At 40.5% G+C, this 26,627-nt stretch overlaps 1 protein-coding gene across 4 annotated transcripts in view; it reads left to right on the top strand.

The window, feature by feature from the left end:
- The window catches only part of eps8a (epidermal growth factor receptor pathway substrate 8a), a 171,379-nt gene extending 151,747 nt beyond the window's left edge, over window positions 1-19,632 (top strand). For all 4 annotated transcript variants that reach the window (XM_043713537.1, XM_043713536.1, XM_043713534.1 and 1 more), the window contains 4 exons: window positions 914-1,130; window positions 3,382-3,562; window positions 9,783-9,915; window positions 18,631-19,632. In XM_043713537.1, coding sequence (XP_043569472.1) covers window positions 914-1,130; window positions 3,382-3,562; window positions 9,783-9,915; window positions 18,631-18,744 — 645 coding nt within the window. In that variant the 3' untranslated portion in view covers window positions 18,745-19,632. The remainder of the gene's footprint in view (window positions 1-913; window positions 1,131-3,381; window positions 3,563-9,782; window positions 9,916-18,630) is intronic.
- The last annotated feature ends 6,995 nt before the right edge of the window (window positions 19,633-26,627 follow it).

The following is a 26,627-nucleotide window of genomic DNA, read 5'->3' on the forward strand; positions in this document are numbered from 1 at the left end:
TAACATCTGGCAGCTGGCATAATGTTCCTGTTATGGACCCCATTCATTCAGGGTATTAACGATGTCTGGAAATGTGTACCCTCATTAAAATGTATGTTATTGTGTGACTACATGTATAATGCTTACAGTGTGCTTATTAAGCAAGGTGTAAACTCTGTGCACTTTTAACACAATGTAGGAAATTGTGCTGATTGGAAATAGTTGCAACTTGGTTGGCATATTCTCTTGTCGTCTTCCCAACACACACCCTGTAATTTGCCGATTAGATTTTAATAGTTTAAAAATTTAATTTTTTCAATTTTGACTCTCAAACATTGCTGATACAGCAGTGTTCAGTTAAAACTGCTTGAAGCTTGCTTCAAAATATGTCCAGTTTCAATTTTCATTCAAAATAGTTTTTTTTCCTTGCTACATCTATTTGAAGACTTACTTTTTTTTAAAGCAAGCATTTCGTCATCTGATCTTATTCTAGGGGGCTAGATTGTCATTTTGTTTTTTGTTAGCATATGATTCTGTGAAGTATCCTGGGAGATTCCACCAGTATGTTAGTTTACTTTATACATGCACGTTGTGACTGAGAATTTTAGTTAATCCACTGTATCTGTTGTCTCCAACCAATAGGAAATACTTGGGACAGAGGGAGTGAGTTTTTTTATATTTTAAATCTTGAATGCTGCATCCAAGCATGTTGAAGCAAAATAGGCAATCACCTATCTAAATTCATGTAAAGTGATGAAATAATTACTGCAGAAAGCATGGTACTGTGATGATGAAATTGGCAACAAAAATAATAGATTATTTGTTACCCTACAATCCAAGAAGTTTCTCACTACAGATTTAGATTGCCTGTTACTGTTTGCTAAATCTTTTCACTTTTGGCTCAAGTAATTTTAAGCATCCTTCTCATCTGCAGAAACAGAAGATGGATGTCATTGCAAGATCTTCCGGACCAATACCACCTGCTCCTTCACCACCACCAGCACAGATCTCGGCTTCCCCTACATCTTCATTTACAGGTGGTATAGTTAAAGGATCTTCTAGGAGTGTTAGCCGTCAGAACAGTAGCAGTTCAATTGAGAGCTCTGGTGCACAAAAGGACGGTCAGAGAGATGTACACACGTTAGTCAACCGTAAGTTGAGAAAAGTTCAGTTCCGTTATTATTTAGTTGAACAAGTTCTCATTGCACAATCAGAACTTCTGAACGGGTTAATGACATAAAATTTGCAAAAATGCAATTTTTAAATTTCTCAATGCGTGTCAATGCAATTTGCAACATGATCGATCAAAAACAAACACCGTCTTCTAGTCCATTGTGACAATGCTCCATGGTGAATCAGTTGGTCACAAGCTCCTCAACTTGCTTTAGATCAACCCATATGATTAAATTTATTTTAGAAACATTTTTATTAATTAAAATATCAAATATCACTTCAAGATCAAAAATCTCAGCACATGAAAATAGAACAGACTGGTAATTTTGCTTCAAGACATTTAATGTTTACTTTCCTATGCCACTGTTTAATTGGATTATTTTAAGACAATTTTGAAGGTACATTGTAATTTGCACCCTTTTGGTTGATGTTTAAAGCTCTGGTTATTACTTTAATACTCTGAATTAAAGTTTAAAATCAAGTCTGTTTTAGGTCTGCGGTATGTTTTAAGTTCACGCAATTATTATTAAATTAGCCTTAAACTGTCTCTGTCTTTAGTACATGAGATATTTGTGTTGCAGCAAAGTCAATGTTTATTGTCCTTCCCTAATTGTCCTTAACTGATTTGCAAGGCTAATTCAGAGGGCAGTTATGAGTCAACTACATTGAGGAGAAACTTCTTTAGCCAAAAAGTTTTGCATGTCGAATTTGGAAGACAAATGGCATTGGTGCATTTAAGGAAAAGCTAGATAAGTGTGTGAGAAAGAAAAATAGAAGGAAACTATTTAGAGTCATAGAGATAAGCAGCACAGAAACAGATTTTTCAGTCCAACTCGTCCATGCCAACTAGATATCCTTAATTAATCTAGTCCAATTTGGCCCATGTCACTCAAAACCCTTCCTATTCACATACCCATCTAGATGCCTTTTAAATGCTGTAATTGTACCAGCCGCCTCCAACAAGTGGCAGCTCATTCAATACCTGCATCACCCTCTGTGAAGAAGTTACCCTTACGTCACTTACATCTTTGCCCTCTCACCTTAAACCTATGCCCTCTAGTTTTGCCCCCCCAACCCAGGGAAAAGACCTTGTCTATCTATCCTATTCACGCCCCTCATGATTTTATAAACCTCTATAAGGTCACCACTCAGCCTCTGACGCACCAGGAAAGAGCCCCAGTCTATTCAGCCTCTCCCTACTGCTCAAACCTTCCAATTCTGGCAACATCCTTGGAAATCATTTCTGGTCAACTTGTTGTGGCATTGGTATGGAAGGGTAAGCTGATAGGATTAATTAATTAGTGTGATTTGTTTGGAATGGCTTATTTTAATGTTGTAGTTTCTCTGATGCTATTTTTTTAAATTATGTAATGTGGGTCTTGCTGGCTGCCAACTTCTAGTTGCCCTTGAAAAGGTAAGCATGGAAGAAGAAACCCCGTTTTGCTTTCTGACAACAGATGCATAAGTAACACCTTTGTAGTACTGTATTTTCATCACTGTGATTTTCTACTGGTTTTCAGATCTTGTGACTTTTTTACTGCTGAAAAAAGCAGTAGTTTTGTTTTTTTCTTAGCTGAGAGATGATACTGAATTATACCTGTTATCCACATTTCCAGGAGAGGGCTAAAAAGCTGTACCCTCGTGCTCACTGAAATTTGTGCAAGATTGATGGTTTCAAAGCAATTATTTTGAAATATTGAAATTAAAAATGTTTTGTGTTGCAAATTTTTGGAGGTGGCATTTTCAAAAAATATTTGCAAACGCATTGCTTCTAAAAGACTGCAGAACTTTATCCATTCTACTTTAAAATTATTTAGGTGTGAGCTTGTGGCGCAGCAGTAGCACATCTGACTCCAGATCAGAAGGTTGTGTTCAAATCATGTCAGGCTCAATTTCTTAGGTACAGCACGGTGGCTCAGTGGTTAGCACTGCTGCCTCACAGCGTCAGAGACCCGGGTTCAATTCCCACCTGGGGCAACTGTCTGTGTGGAGTTTGCACGTTTTCCCTGTGTCTGCGTTGGTTTCCTCTGGGTGCTCCGGTTTCCTCCCACAGTCCAAATATGCGCAAGTTGGGTGAATTGGCCATGCTAAATTGCCCGTAGTGTTAGGTGGATTAGTCAAGGGTAAATATAGGCGGGTGGTTTTCTCTTCGGAGCGTCGGTGTGGTCTTGTTGGGCCGGAGGGCCTGTTTCCACCCTGTAGGTAATCTAATTTAATTTCTCACCATAGGGCGGAAATCTCATATGGAAGAAGTGCAAGATGAGTTGGCACATCGACTTACAATCGGACGTAGTGGTGCGCAGAAGAAATTTCAAGTATTACGAAGCAACAGTTCCACCATTGGCATTTCCTTTGATTCATCTCCAGAAGAAGTAGCAGAATGGTTACGGTCTAAAGGATTTAATGCTGTGTGAGTATCTATAAAAATCAAACTGGAATACCAAGGTAATCAGAGATCCAACTCCTGAAACAACTGATGAGCTAGTTAACTTGTATGTATATTAAGTGCTTCTGTGTTCATTCTCATCTATATTTGAATGGTGAAATATTCTTTGAGTAAATTGCGTTGGTTAGTTCACATTTGGTAAAGCATTTCAACAAACTGAGTTTTAGTACAAAGATCTACTATTATCATTATAATAGTGAAAGGGTTGCCAAATGAATGGGTGGGCCTGATTAGGGACCAAACAGTCACCAGTTGGTACAAGCAGAAGACTTTGCTGAGGTTGTCCTGTCTTTTGTACTTGAAGGCACATCCATTTATCAGCCAATAATCACAAAGGAAAATTGAATCTTTGTGCCATCTATTGTAAACAAAAAGGTAGACCTTGAATCTACTTCAACCAGGACATGTATTGAGCACTATGCAGTTGTAATGAATTTTATCTACGCACTAGCTATCTAGCTAACTGAGTGAGCCAGTTGGTCCAGAGTGAACCAGTTGGAGTACTAATGAATTTTCTGCATTGGAGTTTATCAAGCTGGAAGACATTTTTTTTTTCCTAAGCCCTCTTCTCTTTTTTTCTCCAGCCCCCCCCCCCCCCCCCCCCCCCCATTCTTGATCAACTTGCTAAGACATTTATGACATTTTCATGGTGAGCTCAAATTGCACGTTTTGGCCTAGCGGAAGGACCCTTTGCAACAAGAGCCCCTTGTAAGAAGAGGAGTTTAATTGCACTTTGTTTAGATGTTAATTGTATTCAGATGGAAGTTGGAAGTGGAGATACAGCAAATAATTAGGAAAGCTAATAGAATGTTATCATTTATCATGAGGGGAATTGAATAGCAAAGTAGGGAGATGATGCTTCAGTTATCCAAGGGACTGCTGAGACCACATCTGAAGTGCTGTGCAGTGTTGGTCACCTCACTTAAGGAAGGGCGTAAATATGCAACTTTGGGGAAGATTTGTAGCTCAGGTTGTGGATCAGCTAGTAGGTTTGCTCACTGAGCTGGTAGTTGTGTTCTCGGACATTTCATCACCATGCTCGGTAACATCATCGGTGAGCCTCCGTTGAAGCAATGGTGTTCTGTTCCACATACTATTTGTGTCTTGGTAATTGATGTTTGAGTTCCGGTTTGAATGCCAGGCCTCGAGGAATTCTCATGCATGTCTTTGTTTAGCCTGTCCCAGTCGAACTGATGTTCCTCTTTGTGTGTATAGATACTAGTGATAGTTGGTCATGTCTTTTGATGGCTAATTGGTGCTTATGTATCCTGGTGGCTAGTTACCTGCCCGTCTGTCCAATGTAATATTAGTTGCAGTCCTTGCAGGGTATTTTGGATATGACTATCATTCTGCTGATTGTTGGTATGGGGTCCTTTAAATTGATCAGGAGCTGTTTGTGTGGTGGTAGATTTGTGGGCTACCTTGATGTCTGGTCGGCATCTCCGAGATGTCTTTGTTTGGCAGGGTGACTAGAGTCTCAGGGCATGTGTCCTCCTCCTGTTTAGGTCTGTTGTATAGGAATCGGCAGACTGTGCTTATTGGGTACCCGTTGTTCCTGAATACATTGTATAAGTGGTTTTCCTCAGCTTTTCGTAGTTCGAGTTCTATTGTGTTGTGGCTCATATAAATAATGTCCTGATGTAGCTCAGTTTGTGGGTGTTGGGATGTTTGCTCCTGTTGAATATCTGGTCAGTGTGTGTCGTGTTCCTGTAGATGCTGGCCTGCAGCTCTGCAGTGGGTTTTCGTTCTACTGTGATGTCTCGGATGGGTGTCTGTTGTTCTCTTCCTCTTCCTCTTTGGTGAACTTTACACCAGTAAGAATGTTGTTTTTGTTTATGGGTTTCTTCTAATTTGTTGCGTTTTGTGATCACCAAAGGTCTTATCCACATAGAGGACCCAAAGCTTGGGCTGGATCATGGGAAAGGCTATTCATTCTAACCTCTACATAACTGCTTCTGCAAAGAGTCCTGATATTGGTGATCCCACACAAGTCCTGTTGATTTGTTTGTAGATCTTGCTGTTGAAGTGGGTTGAGAGGCACAGGTTTACTAGTTTGAGGATGCTGCCCTTGCTGATGGAGTTGGTGCTGTCAGGTGTTTGTGTCCTTGGTTCGTCTAGCAGTAAGGCCACTGTTTCTTTGGCTGAGTTGATGTTTATTGATGTGAATAGGGCCGTCATCTCGAAGGAAACCATGTGCTCGTCGTCCTCTACCTTGGTGTCTTTGATGTTTTAGGAATTCCTGGGTGGAGTGGATACAGTGGCTTGAGTCTTCTACTAGGTGTTTCAGTTTGTGTTGTAGTTCCTTTGCTAGTCTGTATGTCGGTGTACCAGGAAGTGAGACTATGGGTCTGGGGTCGAGGTTTCTGGTTGCGTATATTTGTTTAGCCTGTCCAAGGATGGATTTTTTTGTCAGTCAAACTGGTGTCCCTGTTCATCTGTCTATGTATACTAGTGATCAACTAGCCACCGAAAGACATACCAACTGTCACTAGTATGCATACACACAAAGAGGCACACCAGATCGACTGGGGCAGATTAAACAAAGACACACACTGGAATTTGTAGATGCCTGGTATTCAAACTGGAAGTCAATTAACAAACATATTGATTTGGAACCCATTTACCAACCTCTCAAACAGAACCGGGAGCGATATCACCCACCACAACAGACAAAGACACATAAATAGCAAGTGGGACAGAACACCAGTGCTTCATTGGAGGCTCATTGATGATGTAACCTAGCATGGTAACAACTTCTGACAACAAATCTACCAGCTCAGCGAGCAAACGTACAACCTGACAGGATGTAAATATATTGGAGATGGTTCAGATGGGGTGTTACTGGATCAATACCTGGAATAGGTAGGTTGTCATATGACCAACAGATGGCTAGGCTAGCCTTGTATCCTCTTGATCTTTGGAGAGTAAGAGACAACTTGAATCATATAAAATTTTAAGCAGCATTGATGGGAAATATTGTGAGGATGTTTCCTCAAATAGAAAAATCTAGAACTAGGGATTACTATTGAAAAATCAATCGCTCCATGAAACAGATGAATTTTTTTTTGATGTCATGAGTAACTAAAGTTGATTAGGAAACTGATCTGGATGGGGTGAATTTGTAGTTGTTGAAGAAAATCCATGAGAAATTGAAGTACTGACTACAGTATTGCAATTTTCTTTAAATATGGAGATGGTATCAGAGGAGCAATTTATAAGCTTTTAACTTTGTTGTGAGGTAGCCTTTAGAAATAACAATTCAGAAACCAATTAGTGGCCAGTTGGACAAGTATAGTATTATAAATGAGAACCAGCTGTGACAGGTTTGTTTGGGGCAAATCATCTTTCACTTTGAGCGGAAGAGAATGCTGCTGGTGTGTATGTGGACTTTCAAAAGCCTTTTGATCAAGTATCACATGTTAGATTGCTTCAATTTTATTAGCCAATGGTGGTGAAAGGGATGGTAACAGAAATGATAATTGTGTCTCTAGTAATTGAAGAAGCTTTGCTACTTGCCAATTACAAGCCTCTGTTTCAGTACTGTAAGTTGCGCTAAATATGTAGAGATCAAGGAAATGACTTGGATTAAGTTGACAGACTAATTCATTACATAGTAACTGATTTTGAGACGAAAAGACAATAAAAGTTTTCTAACAGATGTGCTTTGGATATGAGGAATGCTGGATCAGCCATGAACCTATTGAATAGTGGAGCCAGTTTGAAGGCGCAAACAGCCTGTTCTTGTTCTTATTGATTATGGTTTCTAGCCTTATTTGACTAAACACTGACTTGCTACTTGAAGTGTTTTGTGCTGTACTGCAGTCCTTCAGTCTTCTACCACCACAGTGTATCAAAAGAGGATTGGAAGATTGTGACCACTTCCAAAATTTCTGCCTTTACTCTCCTCAGCAACAAAAAATGCATGCCTTCCAGGTAGAGTAATTTATCCACTTGGACACCAGCATTTCTTGTGATTCCTCTATCTACTTTTGTTATACAGTATTCCAACAAATTGCTTACTGCAGCAAGGACAAAGTTCTCATGATAAGCACTTTCAAGATACTTGTTTAACTCTTCAACTATGTTTTCTGCTTGCACTGATCTATTTCTACTCTTGTTCTATTAACAGCCTTTCTGCTTCTGTGACAAACCTTTTTACAGTCAGTATGCCAATGGAAAAGCTTTGGCAACGGCAATAAAAAGGAATTTTTTTTTCTGTCTCTTAACATCTATTTTCACTTGGTTTCAATATGAATCTTCCATTATCCAAATGATACTTTTCCTGTTTGCCTTACTCTGTAGTTCCTTTGACATCTAGAGAGCTCTATTTTCTCACTATTCTTCACCCTGGGAAATGTAGATGAGGCTGCCTGATTCCCATTACAACTTTGGCTGGCAGAGTTTGACACATTTACTTGGGCCAATACCATTCTTCAATTCTCTGAAATTAACTTGCCTCCAGTGAAACAATTTTTACTCCCGATTGTTCCTTGCTCCTCTTCATTCATAATCTAAATAGTGATTATTGAACCAGAGATGCTCCCCATTGTGAACATTCTTTAGTTCATGTGTATAAACTCTTCAGAATTAGTCCTATTACAGACTACAGTGTAATTTTGAGTCAATGGTAATTACTAATTTTGACCTTTTGAATGTAATAGTTCCTGTAGGCAAGGAAAAACCTGAGAGCTGAAGAATTTGTCTAGGTTTGAAACAATCCTAGTGTATAATCGAATTTACCTTTCAAGTATAGAGATTACTCTATTAATATTTTATCTGTACATATAGTTTTCAAGAACTTATTACTCTGTACTTACAGATCATTCAGTGGATGTTTCAATGTGTGCCACAAATAATGAAGTATTTCTGAAGTGCAGTTTTGTGGGCAAATGTAGCAACTAGTTGTGCATAGCAAGGATACCTAGCAGTTGATATAATTAACAGATTAATCTTTCGTCAAAGGGTATATTGTTGGCCAGAACGTCAGCAAGATTGCACCATTTTTGTTTTAAATGCTATAGTTGGGTCTTTTGCATTCACCCTGAACCAACAGATGAAGCCATGACTTGGTCTGTTCTATAACTGTTTTGAGAATGCAGGCTCTTCTGATTACTCTTACTATTAAACAAAGTATCTGTTTCAGAAGCAGTTATCCTATTTACAGTTCCCTTTATTAACCATCCAGTCTCTTATTATTTAGCCGTGGCTTCAGCGGAACCCACCTACTGAGTGGGTGCCCTGTTATATGATAGCAAAGGAAACTTCCTTAACCCCCAGTTTATGGGGTTACCATTGTCCATTTGACTGTCCTGTCTCTGGGGTAGCTGTCTGCATCCCCATGGTGAGCACGAACTGCTGGACCTTCGCTGGGCTGAGGTAGCTATCCAGCTCCTCACTGGGGTCATTTACCCGCTCTGGAGTAATTGAGCCAAGGCAAGGGTCCGCACCATCCAGTTCTGTGTCTAACAATGGGACTGTCAGAGGATCACAGCTCTCAGTTACCTGTAGTTGTGGGACAGTGGGTACCCCCTGGTTCTCACTGGGTGGAGGGTGGACTTCAGGGGGTCTGTTGTTTCCTGGTTGGGAGGAAATGCCGCCCTCTTTATCTACGTTGCTCTGTCTCTTCTTCTGGTGGTGATGACGTTCTTTGCGCCCGTCTTCCCCATCCGAAGAGCTGTCCGTCCCTCCCTCGTGCAGCTAACTTTTCCCCCTTTGCTGGGAGGCTTTGGGGGCCTGGCTGGATTTTCTCTTCCTGTTTTTAACAGGTATCCACTCCTCTGCCTGCTCGATTACCTCCTCCTCCATTGCTTCCATCTGCCCAGCTAGAGCTAGGATCAGCTGCTGTGTCTCTCCGCTGGCTGCCGCCTCCTCTACTCCAGCCTGTTCTTCTTTCTGGGTGCCACTAGACTCTGTTTCCCTGCTGTCTAGGTGGACGTTATTGGTCTTTGGGAGTCCATGGCTCGCATTGCCACCTCCAGCCATCTGTGCGTAAGTGGGGACCCCCCTGTCTTGGGCAGGTCTTGTACATGTTCTTTACGACATGCAATGTATATATTTATGAACGACATGACAAATTGTACAAGTACCAAAGATTTATTTCTATGAATAAAGTATATTTTGAAATTTAAAAAAAAAAAATCTGTTTCAGAAGCAGCATGTTCTTAATCAGTTTCTTGTGTTACAGTACTGTGAATAGTTTGGGAGTACTCTCAGGAGCACAACTCTTCTCTTTAAACAAAGATGAACTGAAGACCGTTTGTCCTGAAGATGGTGTTCGGGTTTACAGTCAGGTTACAGTGCAGAAGGCTACATTGGAGGTATAATTTAATACTTTATTAAACTCTTAACATGACTAAGTTCAGTGATCATATCTAGGCCAACACAAATGGTGAGGTCAGCCTCAGGCGACTGACTGTGTGGAGTTTGCACATTCTCCCCATGTCTGCGTGGGTTTCCTCTGGGTGCTCCGGTTTCCTCCCACAGTCCAAAGATGTGCAGGTCAGGTGAATTGGCCATGCTAAATTGCCCGTACTGTTAGGAAAGGGGTAAATGTAGGGGTATGGGTGGGTTGCGCTTCGGCGGGTCGGTGTGGACTTGTTGGGCCGCAGGGCCTGTTTCCACACTGTAATGTAATCTAAAAAAAAATGCATTTTTTTTAGACCCCCAAACTGGACCTAAATTTGTTTTATTGACTTGATTGATACTTGAAGCCAGCTGAGTTTGGTTTTGTGCATATTTCGAAGGGTTCACATCTAGTTCTGCACAAGACAGGTGGGGATGAAAAATCTCTGATTTTTGACATCTCTTATTCCTGTACAGTTTAACTGTTGAGAAAGTGAGGACTGCAAATGCTGGAGATAAGAGCTGAAACATGTGTTGCTGGAAAAGCGCAGCAGGTCAGTTAGCATCCAAGGAGCAGGAGAATCGACATTTTGGGCATAAGCCCTTCTTCAGGAATGAGGAGGGTGTGCCAAGCAGGCTAAGGTAAAAGGTAGGGAGGAGGGACTTGGGGGAGGGGCGTTGGGAATGCGATAGGTGGAAGGAGATTAAGGTGAGGGTGATAGGCCGGAGGGGGGGTGGGGGCGGAGAGGTCGGGAAGAAGATTGCAGGTCAAGAAGGCGGTGCTGAGTCCGAGGGTTGGGACTGAGATAAGGTGGGGGGAGGGGAAATGAGGAAGCTGGAGAAATCTGCATTCATCCCTTGTGGTTGGAGGGTTCCTAGGCGGAAGATGAGGCACTCTTCCTTCAGGCGTCGTGTTGCCATGGTCTAGAGATGGAGGAGGCCAAGGACCTGTATGTCCTTGGCGGAGTGGGAGGGGGAGTTAAAGTGTTCAGCCACGGGACGGTTGGGTTGGTTGGTGCGGGTGACCCAAAGGTGTTCTCTGAAACGTTCCGCAAGAAGGCAGCCTGTCTCCCCAATGTAGAGGAGGCCACATCGGGTGAAGCGGATGCAGTATATGATGTGTGTGGAGGTGCAGGTGAATTTGTGACAGATATGAAAGGATTCCTTGGGGCCTTGGAGGGAAGTGAGGGGGGAAATGTGGGCGCAAGTTTTGCATTTCTTGCGGTTGCAGGGGAAGGTGCCGGGAGTGGAGGTTGGGTTGGTGGGGGGTGTGGACCTGACGAGGAGTCGCGGAGGGAGTGGTCTTTCCAGAACGCTGATAGGGGAGGGAAATATATCCTTGGAGGTGGCGGAAATGACGAAGGATGATACGATGAATTTGGAGGTTGGTGGGTTGGTAGGTGAGGACCAGTGGGGTTCTGTCCTGGTGGCGATTGGAGGGGCAGAGTTCAAGGGCAGAGGAGCGGGAAGTGGAGGAGATGCGGTGGAGAGCATTGTCAACCACGTCTGAGGGGAAATTGTGTCATTTCCGCCAACTCCAAACAGACCCCACCACCAAGGATATATTTCCCTCCCCTCCCCTATCAACGTTCCGGAAAGACCACTCCCTCCGCGACTCCCTCGTCAGGTCCACACCCCCCACCAACCCAACCTCCACTCCCGGCACCTTCCCCTGCAACCGCAAGAAATGCAAAACTTGCACCCTCACTTCCCCCCTCACTTCCCTCCAAGGCCCCAAAGAATCCTTCCATATCAGTCACAAATTCACCTGCACCTCCACATACACCATTTACTGCATCAGTTGCACCCGATGTGGCCGCCTCTACATTGGGGAGACAGGCCGCCTACTTGCGGAACGTTTCAGAGAACACCTCTGGGACACCTGCACCAACCAACCCAACTAGCCTGTGGCTGAACACTTTAACTCCCCCTCCCACTCCGCCAAGGACATGCATGTCCTTGGCCGCCTCCATCGCCAGACCATGGCAACACGACGCCTGGAGGAAGAGCGCCTCCTCTTCTGCCTAGGAACCCTCCAACCATAAGGGATGAATGCAGATTTCTTCAGCTTCCTCATTTCCCCTCCCCCCACCTTATCTCAGTCCCAGCCCTTGGACTCAGCACCGCCTTCTTGACCTGCAATCTTCTTCCTGACCTCTCTGGCCTATCACCCTCACCTGCCCCTCCCCCAAGTCCCTCCTCCCTACCTTTTATCTTAGCCTGCTTGGCACACCCTCCTCATTCCTGAAGAAGGGCTTATGCCCGAAATGTCGATTCTCCTGCTCCTTGGATGCTGCCTGACCTGCTGCGCTTTTCCAGCAACACATTTTTCAGCTCTGATCTCCAGCATCTGCAGTCCTCACTTTCTCAACAGTTAAACTGTACAGGAATAAGAGATGTCAAGCATCAGGAAAGAGAGAGAGAAGTACAGTTGGACATGTCGTCCCGCTTCTCCCCCCGAGTTGAAGCAAAACGCTCAGAGACACATTGAGATACTCCTTCATCTTTATTCCATGCCCTCGAGGGAGAGAGAATGATCGGCTTTGTGCACAGAGACATAAGTTCATGGTCTTCTCTGGAATAGCAGTTGCTTAATGAATTATATAGTTGTTTTACAGGGAGGAGCATCCAAATACGGCAACATACATATTAATTGGGTGACTGTTAATAGCAGAGATGAAGCCATCTGCTCTTACACAACAGATAACTGGCTTCACATAATGAATACTTTTCACCTTGTTAACCATGACCCTTGCCTCCAGCACCACATTGTTAACTGCAAGTTCTTATCTGATCTGAGTCCTGCTCAGCTGAACCCCTTGTTTAATAAAACTCAAAACCTAACTCTTTCCCTACCTGCTCATACCTGATACATATTCTCAGACTGACAAAAGAGTTATTAATCTGGCTGGGAGGGTGAATAACTGTTAACAGACCGTTAGTGGCTAACTATAGGTAATGTGTATGAGCAGACTGTGGTAACAAGGCCTGGTGCATGTGGTGGGGGCTAGGACATAAGGGAGTTCAGGTCCTAAAACTACTGATTTTAACACTGAGTCTGGAGCTTGTGCTGGAGCACTGTAGCAAGACTGAGACAGATGTTGGCCAGGGAACAGGGTGGAGGTGGCAGAAATGGCAGCTGCTGATCCTCTGGATGTGGATGCTGATGGGATGGTAGGTAAGGACAAGGCACAGTTGCAACTTGGGGGGAGGGGGAGGCTGGAAGTGCAGGAGTGAATCAGACCTGGTCGAGGGCCCTGTTGACAACAGTGCTAGGGAATCCTTTTTTATATCCCCAAAGCTTTCTTGTTGACATTGGCCTCACTGGAACATATACGATGGAGACTTGAGATTTGTTTTGGTATTGGAAAAATAATGTCAAATAGCAGGAAGGACAGGTCTGGGTGTTGAGTTTCCCATATATTGATTATTGGTGTTCAAGATTGCTACAATACAATGTGATGCAAGTACTGAAGTCTAGTGAACAAAACCCTATCATAGAATTCCTGATCTAAAGTCGATAATTAAATCTGTTTATTTTTATATGCTGTATGTGATGAGCCATGCTGTTTCACCAAATTCCTTTTCAGACATTTTGATTAGCCATTTTGATCTGGACTTTTTTTGATGTGTCAAATAATAGATTCCAGGACAATGAGTTGTAAGTAACATTTTTGAAGAAAAATTCAGTATTTTGTTATGAATCCTTGTCTTATCGTAATCCACCACCTTGTTCTATGCTGAATGGTGATGGGAATGAAAAACAAAGTAGATAAGTGGTATGTAATAATCTTTGACGGAGAAAGGAGATGGATGTTTGGACTCTGGGTTAAATTTAAAAATATGTGAGCAAGGTTATCTGAAGGATTAAGAGCAGTCTGGAAATTAAAGGAAATAAAACTTTTTTTTGACCATGAAGACCAGAGAAGAGCCACAAAAGATATTTTAAGGACTGAGGTACTGAAAGTTTTGGAACTTAACATTGAGATTGTATTTGTTTCTAACTTATTGAATTCATGAATAATTTACGTGTTTTACATTTGACTTTAAGAAATATTTCTGCTCATTGTGCTTTAGGTGAACCGCTTAAAAGCTTTCTTTTCTTTCTTTGGCTGGGTTTTTTGTGGGCTTGTTTTGTGGTTTCTTGCTGTCTTCCTACTTACAGGTGCTCTGCTGACTCCATGGGTCCTGACTATCTCTTGCTATTCAAGTATAAGTAACCGTAAGATAATACTTAATTTTCTTACTTAAATTAGCAGTTCTCTGGCATCCTTTTTCTGATCCATTATAGGCTGGATTGATTTTAAAAATTAAGTAGTTACCTGATCCCTGAAGTAAATTTCAACATTGCCTTTATAATGAAGGAATAATTCCTAATTTTACTATGTGCATCTTGTTTCAAGTGTAATCTAACCTTTATCTCTGCTAGCTTTTATGATTTGTGTGGTTTGTATGTTTGCTTTAAAATGCAGCCTTGCTTGATCAACAAAAAGGAATCCTTGATACCCTTTGAGCATTGCTGTTGTATATCTATCACAGTTGAAATTACTTTTTAAAAATATTAATAAATACGATTAAATAAATATTTGCAATGTGATACATTTGCGAAATGTATCTTAATGGTTCTTGGCCATAAACAAAAGAGTCAGTGCTCAAAGAATATTGACTGCCATAGCTATGTATTCACATGTTTGTGCTTCGTATTAATCCCCCACCCTCCCCATGAAAAGAATTTCCTTTAATGTTCTCTTTTCTATGAATGCCATTAGGATATTCATTTTTACTGAAGGTGCTGCATTGAGAGCAAATAAACTGCACTTTTCTCTTCCCCTTTCCACCATTGGCACTTCATTCAGTCTCACTCAAACTGATTTGCTCACTAAAATATATTGCTTTTCCTTGCACTTCGCAACATGGTCAAAATTTTATTATGTTGGTGTGGAAATGGATCTTACTTTTTGTTTTTTTTTTGGCAAGAAATCTTCTGAACTGTCCCACATACCTTTGATTTTGGAAGTAGATAGGGAAATACTCCATCTCAACAACCTGCTCAACAACCTTGGGCAAAAAATAATTATGGTTTAATGAAAAGCAAATTATATATTGATAATGGAGTAATTGACATGGTTTATACACTATATATTATAAGAGACTGCTTCACTATTTAAAACAAAATCCTATTGACCAGATTCTGGTTTCACAGTCCTTCATTACATTTCCCACTACAGTACAGGAATGTGGTGATGACATCATCTTTGTACACTCGGACTTTTGCTTACCTATCGGAGATGCTGTTGTGGTTTGTTGAAGGCCATGCTGGTGCAGCTGATGTGGGCTGATTCTCCTAGCCTCAAGGCATTTTGAAAGATGTGGCTGCCAGGATAAATGAAGTGTTGCACATCTTCTGGAGTGTCTCCTATAGCAAATATGGTGAGGTGGAATATTTGACTGTCTAGGTCTGGGTTGATCTGAGTTTTATTTGGCCACATTCAAGAACAGCCTGAATCTCTTGTTCGTAGAATTGAAGAGATTGAAGGGTGTTGTGGAGATCTACAGCATAGAGAAAGGCCATTTGACCAGTCAATTCTGTGCCAGTTAAAAGCAACCACCTAACTATTCTAATTTCATTTTCCAGGACTTGGCCCAAAGCCTTGTGTGTCTTAGGCTTGGAAGTGTGCATCATATACTAAACTGTTATGAGGGCTTCTGCCTCTAACTTCTTTCCAGGCAGTGAAAACAAAATTCCTCGAAGCCTCCTGCTTACTTTAAATCTCTGCCTCCTGATCCTTCACCAAGGGAAAGCATTTCTTTTTGACCATTCCATCTACGTATCTCATTCTTTACTTCTCAATCATGCTTCCCCCCCCCTCAGTCTCCTCTGCTTCAAGGAAAACAGCCCCAGTCTATCTGATCGCTTTAGAACTAAAACTCTACAGCCCAATATCCTGGTAAAACTCCTCTGCACTGTCTCCAGTGCAATCGCATCCCTCCTGTAAAGTAGTTTCTAAAACTGTAAACAATACTCTAGCTGAGACCTAACCAACATTTCATAGAGTTCCAGCATAGCCTCCTTATTCTGTGCTTTGGCTAATAAAGGCAAGTATCCCATATGTCGTCTTAACTACTTTATCCATCTGTCCAGCTATAGAATTCATAGAATCCCTATAGTGTGGAAACAGGCCATTTGGCCCAGCAAGTCCACACAGACCTTCTGGATGGGTTACTTTTCAGAACCCATTCCCCTACCCAATTATCCTATATTTCCCCCGACTAATGCACCTAATCTATTCACCCCTGAACACTGTGGGTAATCCACCTAACCTGCACATCTTTGGGCTGTGGAAGAACCCCACACAGACTCTGGGAGAATGTGCAAACTCCACACAGACAGTTGCCTGAGACTGGAATCAAGCCCAGGTCCCTGGTGTTATGAGGCAGCAGTGCTAATCACTGAGTCAACATGCTGCCTTGTAAAGGGACTGGGGGCTTGCATGCTAAGGCCCCACTGATCCTCAGTGTTTACCTGGGTACTGTTCTTCATTATGTATTCCCTTCTCTTGTTTGTCCTGCCCAAGTGCATTGCTCACACTTATCTGGATTGAATTCCAATTGCCATTAATCAGCTCATCTGACCTGCCCAACAAAGGCTATCCTCCTCGTTTTTTACTACCGCACCAATTTTTGTATTATCTGTGAATCTGCTGATCAAACCCACTTACATCCTAAATCACCACAAACTTCAAGGGTCCCAATACTGATCCCAATGGGGCACTGTTGGACACCTGGCTTCCAGTCATGAAAACAACCCTCTGATTCTTGCCACTCAGCCAAATCTATATCTGATTAACCAAATTTCCTTGGATCCCAAGGCTCTTATCTTTGGTATCAGTCTCCCATGCCCTGCTGAAGTCTGAGTAAATTGCATTGAATGTATTGCCCTCATCTACGCATCTGATCATGTCTTCAAAACATTCAGTTTGTTTAAACAGAATTTCTCCTTAAAGCCATGCCAATTGTGGTTTTGATTAATCCCAAGAGCAGATCAAAATTGTTTCCCAGTTGTTTCCCCGTCACTGGCCTGTAGTTTCTTGTTTTATCCTACAATCCCTTCTCCAATTCTCCAGGACCTCACCTGTGCCCAGAGAGGAATTGAAAATTATTGGCAGTGCCTCTTTTGCCTCACTCAACAGCCTGGAATGCATTTATCCAGTCCTGAAGATTTGTCTACTTGACTCTTAAATATGCCAAATTACTAAGAACCACCCCTTTGTCTATGCTAATTTCTTAAAAGTCCAGTGCAGAGTAGGCATCCACACTGCAGTTATTCACAATCTAGGGAAGTTTACGATGGTCATCTTGGTTTAAGCAAAGAGGTAATTGAGGTTAATATTTTCCATTCAGGCTGAGTGTTAGCCTTGAGCTACAAAGTTGCTGCCTTGATTTGAAATCTTGAGTTATTCTACCAGGGAAAAGGGTCTATTTTTTGATTTGGGAGGTCATGCATTTCTGGATTGCATATGTCAAGTCATTCCTGGTGAAGACTATGCTCAAACGCAGAAGTCTGGGCACAGGAGTCGAACACTACTGGCCTTGATGTGAGATTTTTGCTTTGTAATATGCTTGTTAATTAGTGGAGGGCAGTGCTTGTGTGTAAGCATGTTGGTTACATTATTAGACTGATTGGAATTTGAACTCAAGTTTTCTAGTCAAATCTGGACTAAGAAGCAATAATAGTGACCACAGACCTACTGGATTGTCATTAAAAATGCACATTGTTTAGTGTCCCTCCAAGCAGTCTATCCTTGGTCTGTCCTAATGCAGACTGTCATGTAGTTGGTATATAGTTACTGTCTGAGATGGCCTAATCTATTGAGTAGGAGTAGGCAGTAAATGCTGGTAACATCTGTGCCCACTCAATGAGTCAAAGGAAGTCCTTTTTTCTTTGGCCAATTATTTACCCCACTTCTTTGATAAGTGATGCATAACATTTGGCTATTAAATCCAGAACCAGTAGATGGCACTCTGATCATCATGAATTGACTTTGTGGAAATGGGAGCTAAGGCCTGAAAAGGTCAGGTGGTTATAGCAAGTTGGTTCTTTTGGTTTGAACATGGTTGCATCCATTTAAATAAAAATTGTAATTTTTTTTCAGTCCCATTGTCCACCTGTACCACCACTTTGAGTTAGTTCTTCAATTAGCAAGAGTTACAGTCTTGCACTGGTGTGTACAGTATCTAATGCACATAAGTTCAAAATGTTATCTGATCAGTCAGCAGGAAGACTGGGTGAAATTTGCTAATTGTGTAGCCATTATAAACCTGGGGATGACATAAGAAAAATGTATGGTCCAATAAATCTGGCTGGAAAAATCTAGTTCACGTTGAAATAAATTGGGAACTGTTGAGAAAATAGTCTAAATATGATTTGGTAATCCTAAATTAAATCACTTATTAATTTAAAATGCAAAAAAAAGTGTAAGTTCAATTTATATGGGAAAGAAGCTAATGCATGTACAAAGGGGCATTTAAACAGAAGTATAAATGAGTTATTAAATTCAGTCCACTTGAGTTGAACTTTCAGGTTGTCCCCTGCTCTTTGCTGTAACCACCTCACCTCTGAAGCCCCCACCCCACTCCAGACTGTCAATAACATATCCATGATTCTGAAATTGTATATTATTTAATTTCAGGATAAACGTGGGACCTCTGAACTGGAGGAGATCATGAAACGCCGGCAAGAAAAACTCAACGCTGCTGGCTGTGACTCTGGAGTAGAATCGTTTGATGAAGGAAACAGTCATTAATGAAGGGTGATTACTTTGAAACTTTTTCTTTGATTTTAGGAAGCCACTGAGAAATCATCTGAGTTTTTAGAAATTATGCGCAGGAGGCACAAATTGATCGACCAGTGAAGCGTATTGCTGGAAAGGACAAGATTTAATGAACATGTTTTGCTACGTTTTATTACTGTGGAGTAGAACAGAATTTCGTAAAAATATAATTGTGACTTGTTAAAATTAAGCTTATCTTTTGCCATCAAATTTTGTTTGTATCCTCTTTGAATATAATTTAATAGTTTATTGTAAGAGACTTAATACAGTAAACTAGGTTTGTCACAATCTGTAGTGAAATGATAAAGGGAATAAGATTGAGTCAGTATTGTCTTTGATTTAAATTCAAAAGATTTGTAAGATTATATTGGTGATGAAGACAATAGTGAAGCATTTTCTGTGACTGGTATTTAATGTACAAATGTCATTGTCGAAGATGCAGTTGGTCTAACAGCAATTTTTTCACATTAAATATACAGTTCTAGTCTTAAAGTATGACTAGAAAGTTGTATTTAAAAAAAGATAGTTACAACACTACTGCCCTTGGCATGGGACTTATTGATTTGGAAATGTACCACTGACACAACCACCCCTCCCCCACCCTCCTTCCCCATGCAATGTCATATCTGTTACAAATGGACACCAAAATATTTCACATGCAAATAGTTTATTTCACAGTTTGAACTTTAAATATTGTTATCTTGATGTAATTTTATGGAAACTTGCTGAACTGAGAAGAATGTTGTACATTTGAGAACTTAAATCCATTAAGAAGGATTTGATATTGTATTTGTATAGTTTCATGGTGCCTTTTTCCACACACTTCAGCTATAATTCTGAAATAAATAGTATTTACTGCTATACTCCTTGGTTTAAATTTATAACTGGATTTGTTTATCTCCCTCAATGCTCAAACAACCTTTTTAAATTCCTTGTAATACAATACAGGGAGTCATTTATCTCAGTTGGCTGAATGGCAGTGATACCAGTTATGTGGGTTCAATTCCTGCACCAGCTGAGGTTACCATGAAAGACTCACCTTCTCAACTTCTCCCTTGTCTGAGTTCTGGGGACTGCATCTTTGGAAGGATGTATTGACCTTGTAAGTGTAACACAGGCATAACCGTGTGATACCTTAAAACTAAGGGTTAATTTGAGACATTGCACAAACAATGGATCAACTCGGCATTTAAAAAGTTAGGGGCGAATTTGATTATAGTTTTCATAATAAGTGGAATAAATACTGTAGGAAGGGAAACTATTCATTATGGTTGAGAAGCCTAGGATTAGGGTGTAATTTTTTTTTTTGAAAGTTAGAAGCTTCAAGAGTCAAGTTATGAAACATTTCTACACACAGTCTGGTAGAGGTATAGTGTACTGTTCTGCAGATGGCAACTGATGCAAATTTAATTCTGTAAGAAAGCTACAGACAGGCTGGCCAGATGGGGCGAAGCAATGGAATATAATCAAGAAAAGTGTGATGTACTGCATTTTGTGAGGATTAACAGGGCAGTGGAGTAGATGATGAATGGTAGGACCCTTAGTTGTACAGAGAATTAAAGGTACTTGGTGTATATGTGAATAGATCCTTGATTGTATCAGGTTAGGCAGTTAGAGTGGCTAAAGTGTCATCTGAGACTATTGCCTTTTTGTCAAGGCATTGAATACAAGAACTGGGAGATTATGATGGAGTTATAAAGAATGTTAATTAGGCCACAACTAGAATACTGTGTACAATTTTGATCACACTAAAGGAAGGATGTGATTGCACTGGAGAGAATGCAGAGGTGATTCACCAGGATGTTGACTAGTCTGGACCTTTCAGTTATGAAGAGTGGCTACATAGGCTAGGGTTGTTTTCCTTGGTGCAGAGGACCACAAAATTATGAAGATTGTAGACAGCATTGGGTATAATTATCTCTTTCTCTCCCCCCCCCCCCCCCCCAACCAGAAGGATCGTATATTTAAGGTAAGGGGCAAGAGGTTTAGAGGGGAATTGACAGATGTTTTCACCCAGAGGGTGGAGGGTATCTGAAACTCTTGGCTTAAAGGGGTGCGAGAGGCAGGAACCATTACAACATTTTAGTACATGGATGAGTACTAGAAATGCTATAGTATACAAAACAAAAAGACCAAATGTTAAGAAGTGGAATTAGGTTAGATATCTGCTTGATGCAAATACAATGAGCTAAAGAGCTTCTTCAAAGCTGTAATATTCAATGACCAATTTTAAATCTGAGAGATACAGCAAACATTATGGGCCCTGACTACATTTGGCTGTAGTACTTCAAACTAGTGCTCCAGATCCTAGATGTGACATTCTCCAAGGTGTTCCAGTACAGCTGCACTGCTAACATTCCTGTCTTCAAATCCAGTCCAACAAAAGACCACCCTCTGATTCTGCAGTCAGTCATGAGTAAAATTATGAAAATTATTGTTAACACTGCCATCGAGGATTGTTAGGCACAACTTACCATTGCTCAGTTAGATTCTGCCAGGGCCATTCAGCTCCACTCCTCGTTGCACTCTTCATCCAAACATTAAGCTGAACCCCATAAATGAGCTGAGAGTAAGCTTTTTTATGTGGTGTGACAGCAAGGAGCCCTAATAAAATTGAAACCACTGGGAGTGCCTGGGTAGATAGGGAAATATCCTTCAATTGGTTGGAGATGTACCCAGCACAAAGATGATTATTGCAGGTCAATCATCTCAGTCCCAGGATATCGCTGCAGGAGTTCTCTGTTGATATTTTTAATCGACCTGCTCAGCTCTTCCCTGGAGCAGGTGGGACTTCAACCTAGGCCTCCTGGCTCAAACTTAGTACACTACCACTGCACAACAAGTGCCTCGTCCTTTAATGGTAGTGTTGTGGGATCAATCGTGTTCCCTCTGTCATAGGTTTATAAGTGGGTGATATTTGCTGAAGAATTGCGACACTCATACTGAAGAAGTCTATCCACCTGAATCAGAAAACATGGAAACTGTTAAGTGACATTTGCAACATGTATCAGGCAACGACTATTTCCAACAAGAGAGAACGTACATATGGCCATCAATCTGATGAGGAATGGGTGGCTTGACTAGGGCATGAGAGTTGACTTGGAAAAGCTGGGAGGAGGGTGCACTATTGGGGTGAGGGTTGAAAGGGTTGACCTTGGGTAAAGTGGGAGAGAGGGTGATGCAGGCCAGATTGGATATAGTGCCAATGAATGTTGTGTCCATTTCCCTACCTGAGCAATTGGGTTGTATGTGGTCATTGACCATTTGAGTAACTCGGTTGGACTGATAGCAGGTGGACCACCCTCTACTTTGCCCACCTCTTGTAATATTTCTAAAAGGTCAGGAGAGGAGGCAGAGTAGAGGAGATGCAATTGGGTAGGTAAAGGAAAAGTCACTTCTGGAATTTTCAGCTCCTGGCCTGGGAACCTAGCAACAGTGGCTCATAGAAACCTAGGCAAAGTTTCAGGTCAATGACCTAACCTTTCAGAAGAATTGAATTGCTATCAGCTTAAAGCATGAATAGTTTCCTTTTCTGCACAAGCTGCTAATATTTTCAGTGTTTTCTGTTTTGCAGTATTTTAGACAATTGATGAGAAATTTGCCGATGGTTGACACTTTAGGTGTAGGAAGAAGATGTAGAAAATATATCGGATTTATCCCCAGTGCTAGACTGAGTTAAGCAGAATGTTTGGATAGAAAATGGGCACCAAAGCTGATCTCACAGGTAGATAACATGAGAGAAATATTTTGATTATTAATTTAATGTTCTGGGTTGAAACCCTAAAATTAGTTTGCAACTTTGGTTACAAGTGACTTTTTGTATCACTACTGGAATCTGTTACAAATATACAGCTTGAGTATATCTTTTTCTTCTCATCGACCTGTTCTGAGAAGTTATTATGCACCACTGAAGCAGGTAGGATTTGAACCTGGATCTCATGGCTTGGCGGAGGAACATTACCACTGTGCTGTAAGAGCCCTAGTTTGTGTTTTTTTTTTAAAATTAACTGAATTTTCTAATAAACCTGTTCAGAGACATTATTACACACCTCTGGAATAGGTGGGATTTGAACCCAAACCTCCTGGTCAAGAGGTAGGGTCACTACCACTGCACCACAAGAGCTCTAGTTTTACTGTATTTACTACTTAGAGCAAATTCAATAAATGTTGCAATTCATTAAAGTGTGTCTACCTTAATTCTGTCTGCTTTAAAGCGCTGCACCTTTGAGGCAACATTAAATATTTTCCCTAATCAACCTGTTTAGAGATGTAATCTTGCACCTCTGCAATTTGTGGGACTTGAACCTGTGCCTCCTGGTCCAGAGGTGGGGACATTACCATTGTTCCAAAACTCCTAACATTGCTTGAGATCTTTGTGGAGTACCTCAGTGGGATTTTGGCCAGTCCCCTGAATATCACCTACATTTCTGGATTGATAATTCCACTAGGCTGCCACCCCTTCTAACTTCGTTTTTTTTTTGTTAAAAGAACTCTGTTTTTGACTGTTCGCTTTATGTCTTAACAATTTTGAGTCATTTGTTATTCGCCTGTCATGTTACATCTCTGCTGCAACATGGCGTTAGTTTTTCTCATTAAATATTAAAATAACAAGAAACTGTTACATCATAAGCTTGTATTTTATTGTTCCATTTGTCCTTTCCAGGCAGTTAACTTTTCTGGAAAATTGTCATGGTGGCCCTAATTGATCATTGCTATCTTATTCTGCATTTCAGTTTTACTATCCATTGCTTATCATGAGCTAATAGAGTATGCATTAACAGCATGTTAATTGGTGAATAATGACTTGGGAATGGTAGTCATACTTGCAGCGTTCAACAGTCAATGGAATTGTTCCATGCAAACCTGATTATTTTGTCTCCAACTCGCGCAGTGACTGTAAAACAGCAATATACCTGATTGTATGATTAGTTTCCATATCAGTGGCTGAAATGAAAGGCTTCATTTTCCTATGCTGCTTGCTTTACCCTGGACTCTTCAAACTGTCTTTCCCAGTAAAGTAGAAGATTTATTGCCAATGATCTGTTTTTCTCGTATGATCTAGCTGTGCTTTAAAAAATAGTTAAGAATTGAATCAGGAAGTTGCACTTTTATGCTCTTTCAAAATATATTTTGTACCAATAATGTTACTATGGGGTGCATATTGTTATGTAAATCTGTGGAAGTGGACAGCCTATTTATTATGTTCTTCATTTCAAATTTTGAAAATCCATTTCTGATAGGTGTCAAATTTTGAGTTTCTTTATATTCAATTGTGTAATTGGGCAATAGTACAATAGATTATCTTTTATAATGAAACGCAGAACTGCAGATATTGGAAAATCTGAAACAAAAACAAATTGCTGGAAAAACTGATCTGGCAGCATTTGTGGAGAGAAAGCAAAGTTAATGTGTTGGGTCCAGTGACCCTTCATCAGAACACTGTTCTGCTCAGATTCTGTTAACTGAGTTAGTTTGACTTTATATCCTTAATTTTTAAATCAGATTGCAGTTGAGTTCCTGGTGTCATGTTCCTGATTGGTTTGTCATTTTTTAAATCCCAGTATACTTTAGGTACAAGTGGGGGTTATAGATTTGAAATTATGCTGCTTAATACCTCTTCCACGTTAATGTGCCAGTGCTTATTTGAAATTAAACTAACCCTGATTGTGATCATCATAAGTACATCTTTAGGTATAAAACTACACCAGAGCATGTTAGTTTTATGTAAAACTACTTGTCAACCAGAATTTGGAAAGTTCCACTGTTTCTGTTGCTTTTCTCCAAACATTTAAAACTCTACTAATTTTGTTACAAGTCCTTAAAATAAGGTTTACAAACTAAGTACTGTACTTTTTATTCTCTTGAATGTTGAAGAAATAGTTCAGACTAAGTTGCAAATGTGCATAATCCTTACTGCCTTGGCACATGGGAATAGGAGTAAGTGATTCAGCCTTTTTTAAAATAATGATTGATCAATATCTTTACTGGTATTAGTTTCAAATCCCTTAACACCCTTGCCTAACCAAAATCTAAAAATCTCAATTTTGGAGCTCTTGAATTGAGTTAGATCAACATCTTCTCAGGGTTAATTATTCCAAATTTTCACTGCTTCATGGTGTGTAGTAAAACAAATGCTTCCCAGCAGAAACTGAGTTTTGCTTTAAGTTTCTTTTTTAGAAAAAAAAGTATTTGTCCTATTAGATGTCTTAATCATGTTTTCACTTTCTATACTTGAGGGATTGCAAACTAGATTATACAACCTGTTCTCATAACTTATGTTTTTAATGTTATTTCAAGATTTTATGGCATAGAAATAGGCTATTTGGCACCTTTTATACCCGCACTATTTCTATTATCTAGTGCCAATTTCTTGTCTTTTCCCAGATCCCTGCACACCACTTCTATCCAAATAATTATCCAATTCCCTCTTGAATGACTGAACTGAATGAATTGACATGTTTTTAGCCTTATTAAAATCTGTATTGCAGCCCCTCCAACTCCAATATCACCTGTCGTTGGTGAGATGCCCTGGTTGAATGCAGTGCTCCAAGTTCAGTCTCATTGCACTTTTATGTAATTGTAGGATAAAAGCCATCCTTTATGTTCAGCTCCATTGAGATGACAATTAACATCCCAGTAGTTTTTTAAAAATTATTTCTTGTCCACTAGTTTTAAATGATTTCTGTATATTAGTCTTCCAATTGCTCCTCCACAGTTCCTATCTTCTAAATATTTAGAAAATGTTTATCTGTTAATCTTGGGTTTACAGTGGATGAGTTTGCATTTTCCTGCATTGAATTCGATCTCAGTTTTGTCAATTCACTCTAATCTATCAATGTTTGCAACATGCTCTTCTCTTAGAGTGCAGTCTGCCTTAATGTCAGCAAATTTGATTTTACAACTCTATTCTTTCTTTTAAATTACTTCTGTAAGTATAATGAGCCCAGGTACAGTTCCTTAATCACATCTCGATAGTCACTGGACTATCTTTGTGGGTTATATGGTTTGAGGAAAGTAATAGAAAAGAAATGTTTACTCAATGAAAAAGATGCAAGAGTTCCAATAAGTAATTGCCCGTATGAATGAGCCTAAGCAGATGAAGTCAAATAAGGCATTTTGAGCTTATAAATAGAAACAGGATAAATAGGAATAAATTTGTGCTAATGATTGGCTAGAACAGTGTGCAGTTTTACTGTTTACGTTATAAAGGATATTAAGCTTATAACACCGAAAGCAAGGTGGACGTTTTATAATACCATGGTTGAGAAACTGTCATTGTGACTATATTTCTACTGAGCTAAAACAAAATTAGTGGAGCTTTTTAATTTTGAGAAGTTCAGATGGAGTTTGGGGAATTGCTGGTAAGGAATTGATTTTTATTGATGGGATTGGGTGTTATTGACTAGGCTAGAAATTAATGTCCATCGTTGGTCATGTTTCAGAAGGTGGCGGTGAGCTGCCTTGTTGAACTGCTGCAGTTAATGTGGTACAGATATGTCCAGAGTGGTGTGCAGGACAGAATTCTAGGATTTTAACTCCGTGATAATGAAACAGCAATGTAGTTTCAAGTCAGGACAATGTATGGCTTTGCGGTAACCTTTGTAGGTGCTTGTATTTGCTTTGTTCCCTTTGCCTTTCTGGATGGGAATGATCATTGGCCTGGAAGATGCTGTCTAAAGAGCATTGGTGAATTGTTGCATTGCATCTTGTAGTTGGTGCATACTGCTGCTCCTGTGTGCTCGTGATGGGGGAAATAAATATTGCACTTGTTACGGGGGTGCCAGTCAAGTGGTTGCTTTGCCCTCGATGGTGAGAGTTTCTGGAGTGGTGTTTAAAGTTACTTTCTCCAGGCAAAT

This window comes from Chiloscyllium plagiosum, chromosome 23, assembly GCF_004010195.1.
Source record: "Chiloscyllium plagiosum isolate BGI_BamShark_2017 chromosome 23, ASM401019v2, whole genome shotgun sequence".
Classification (NCBI taxonomy): Eukaryota; Metazoa; Chordata; class Chondrichthyes; order Orectolobiformes; family Hemiscylliidae; genus Chiloscyllium; species Chiloscyllium plagiosum.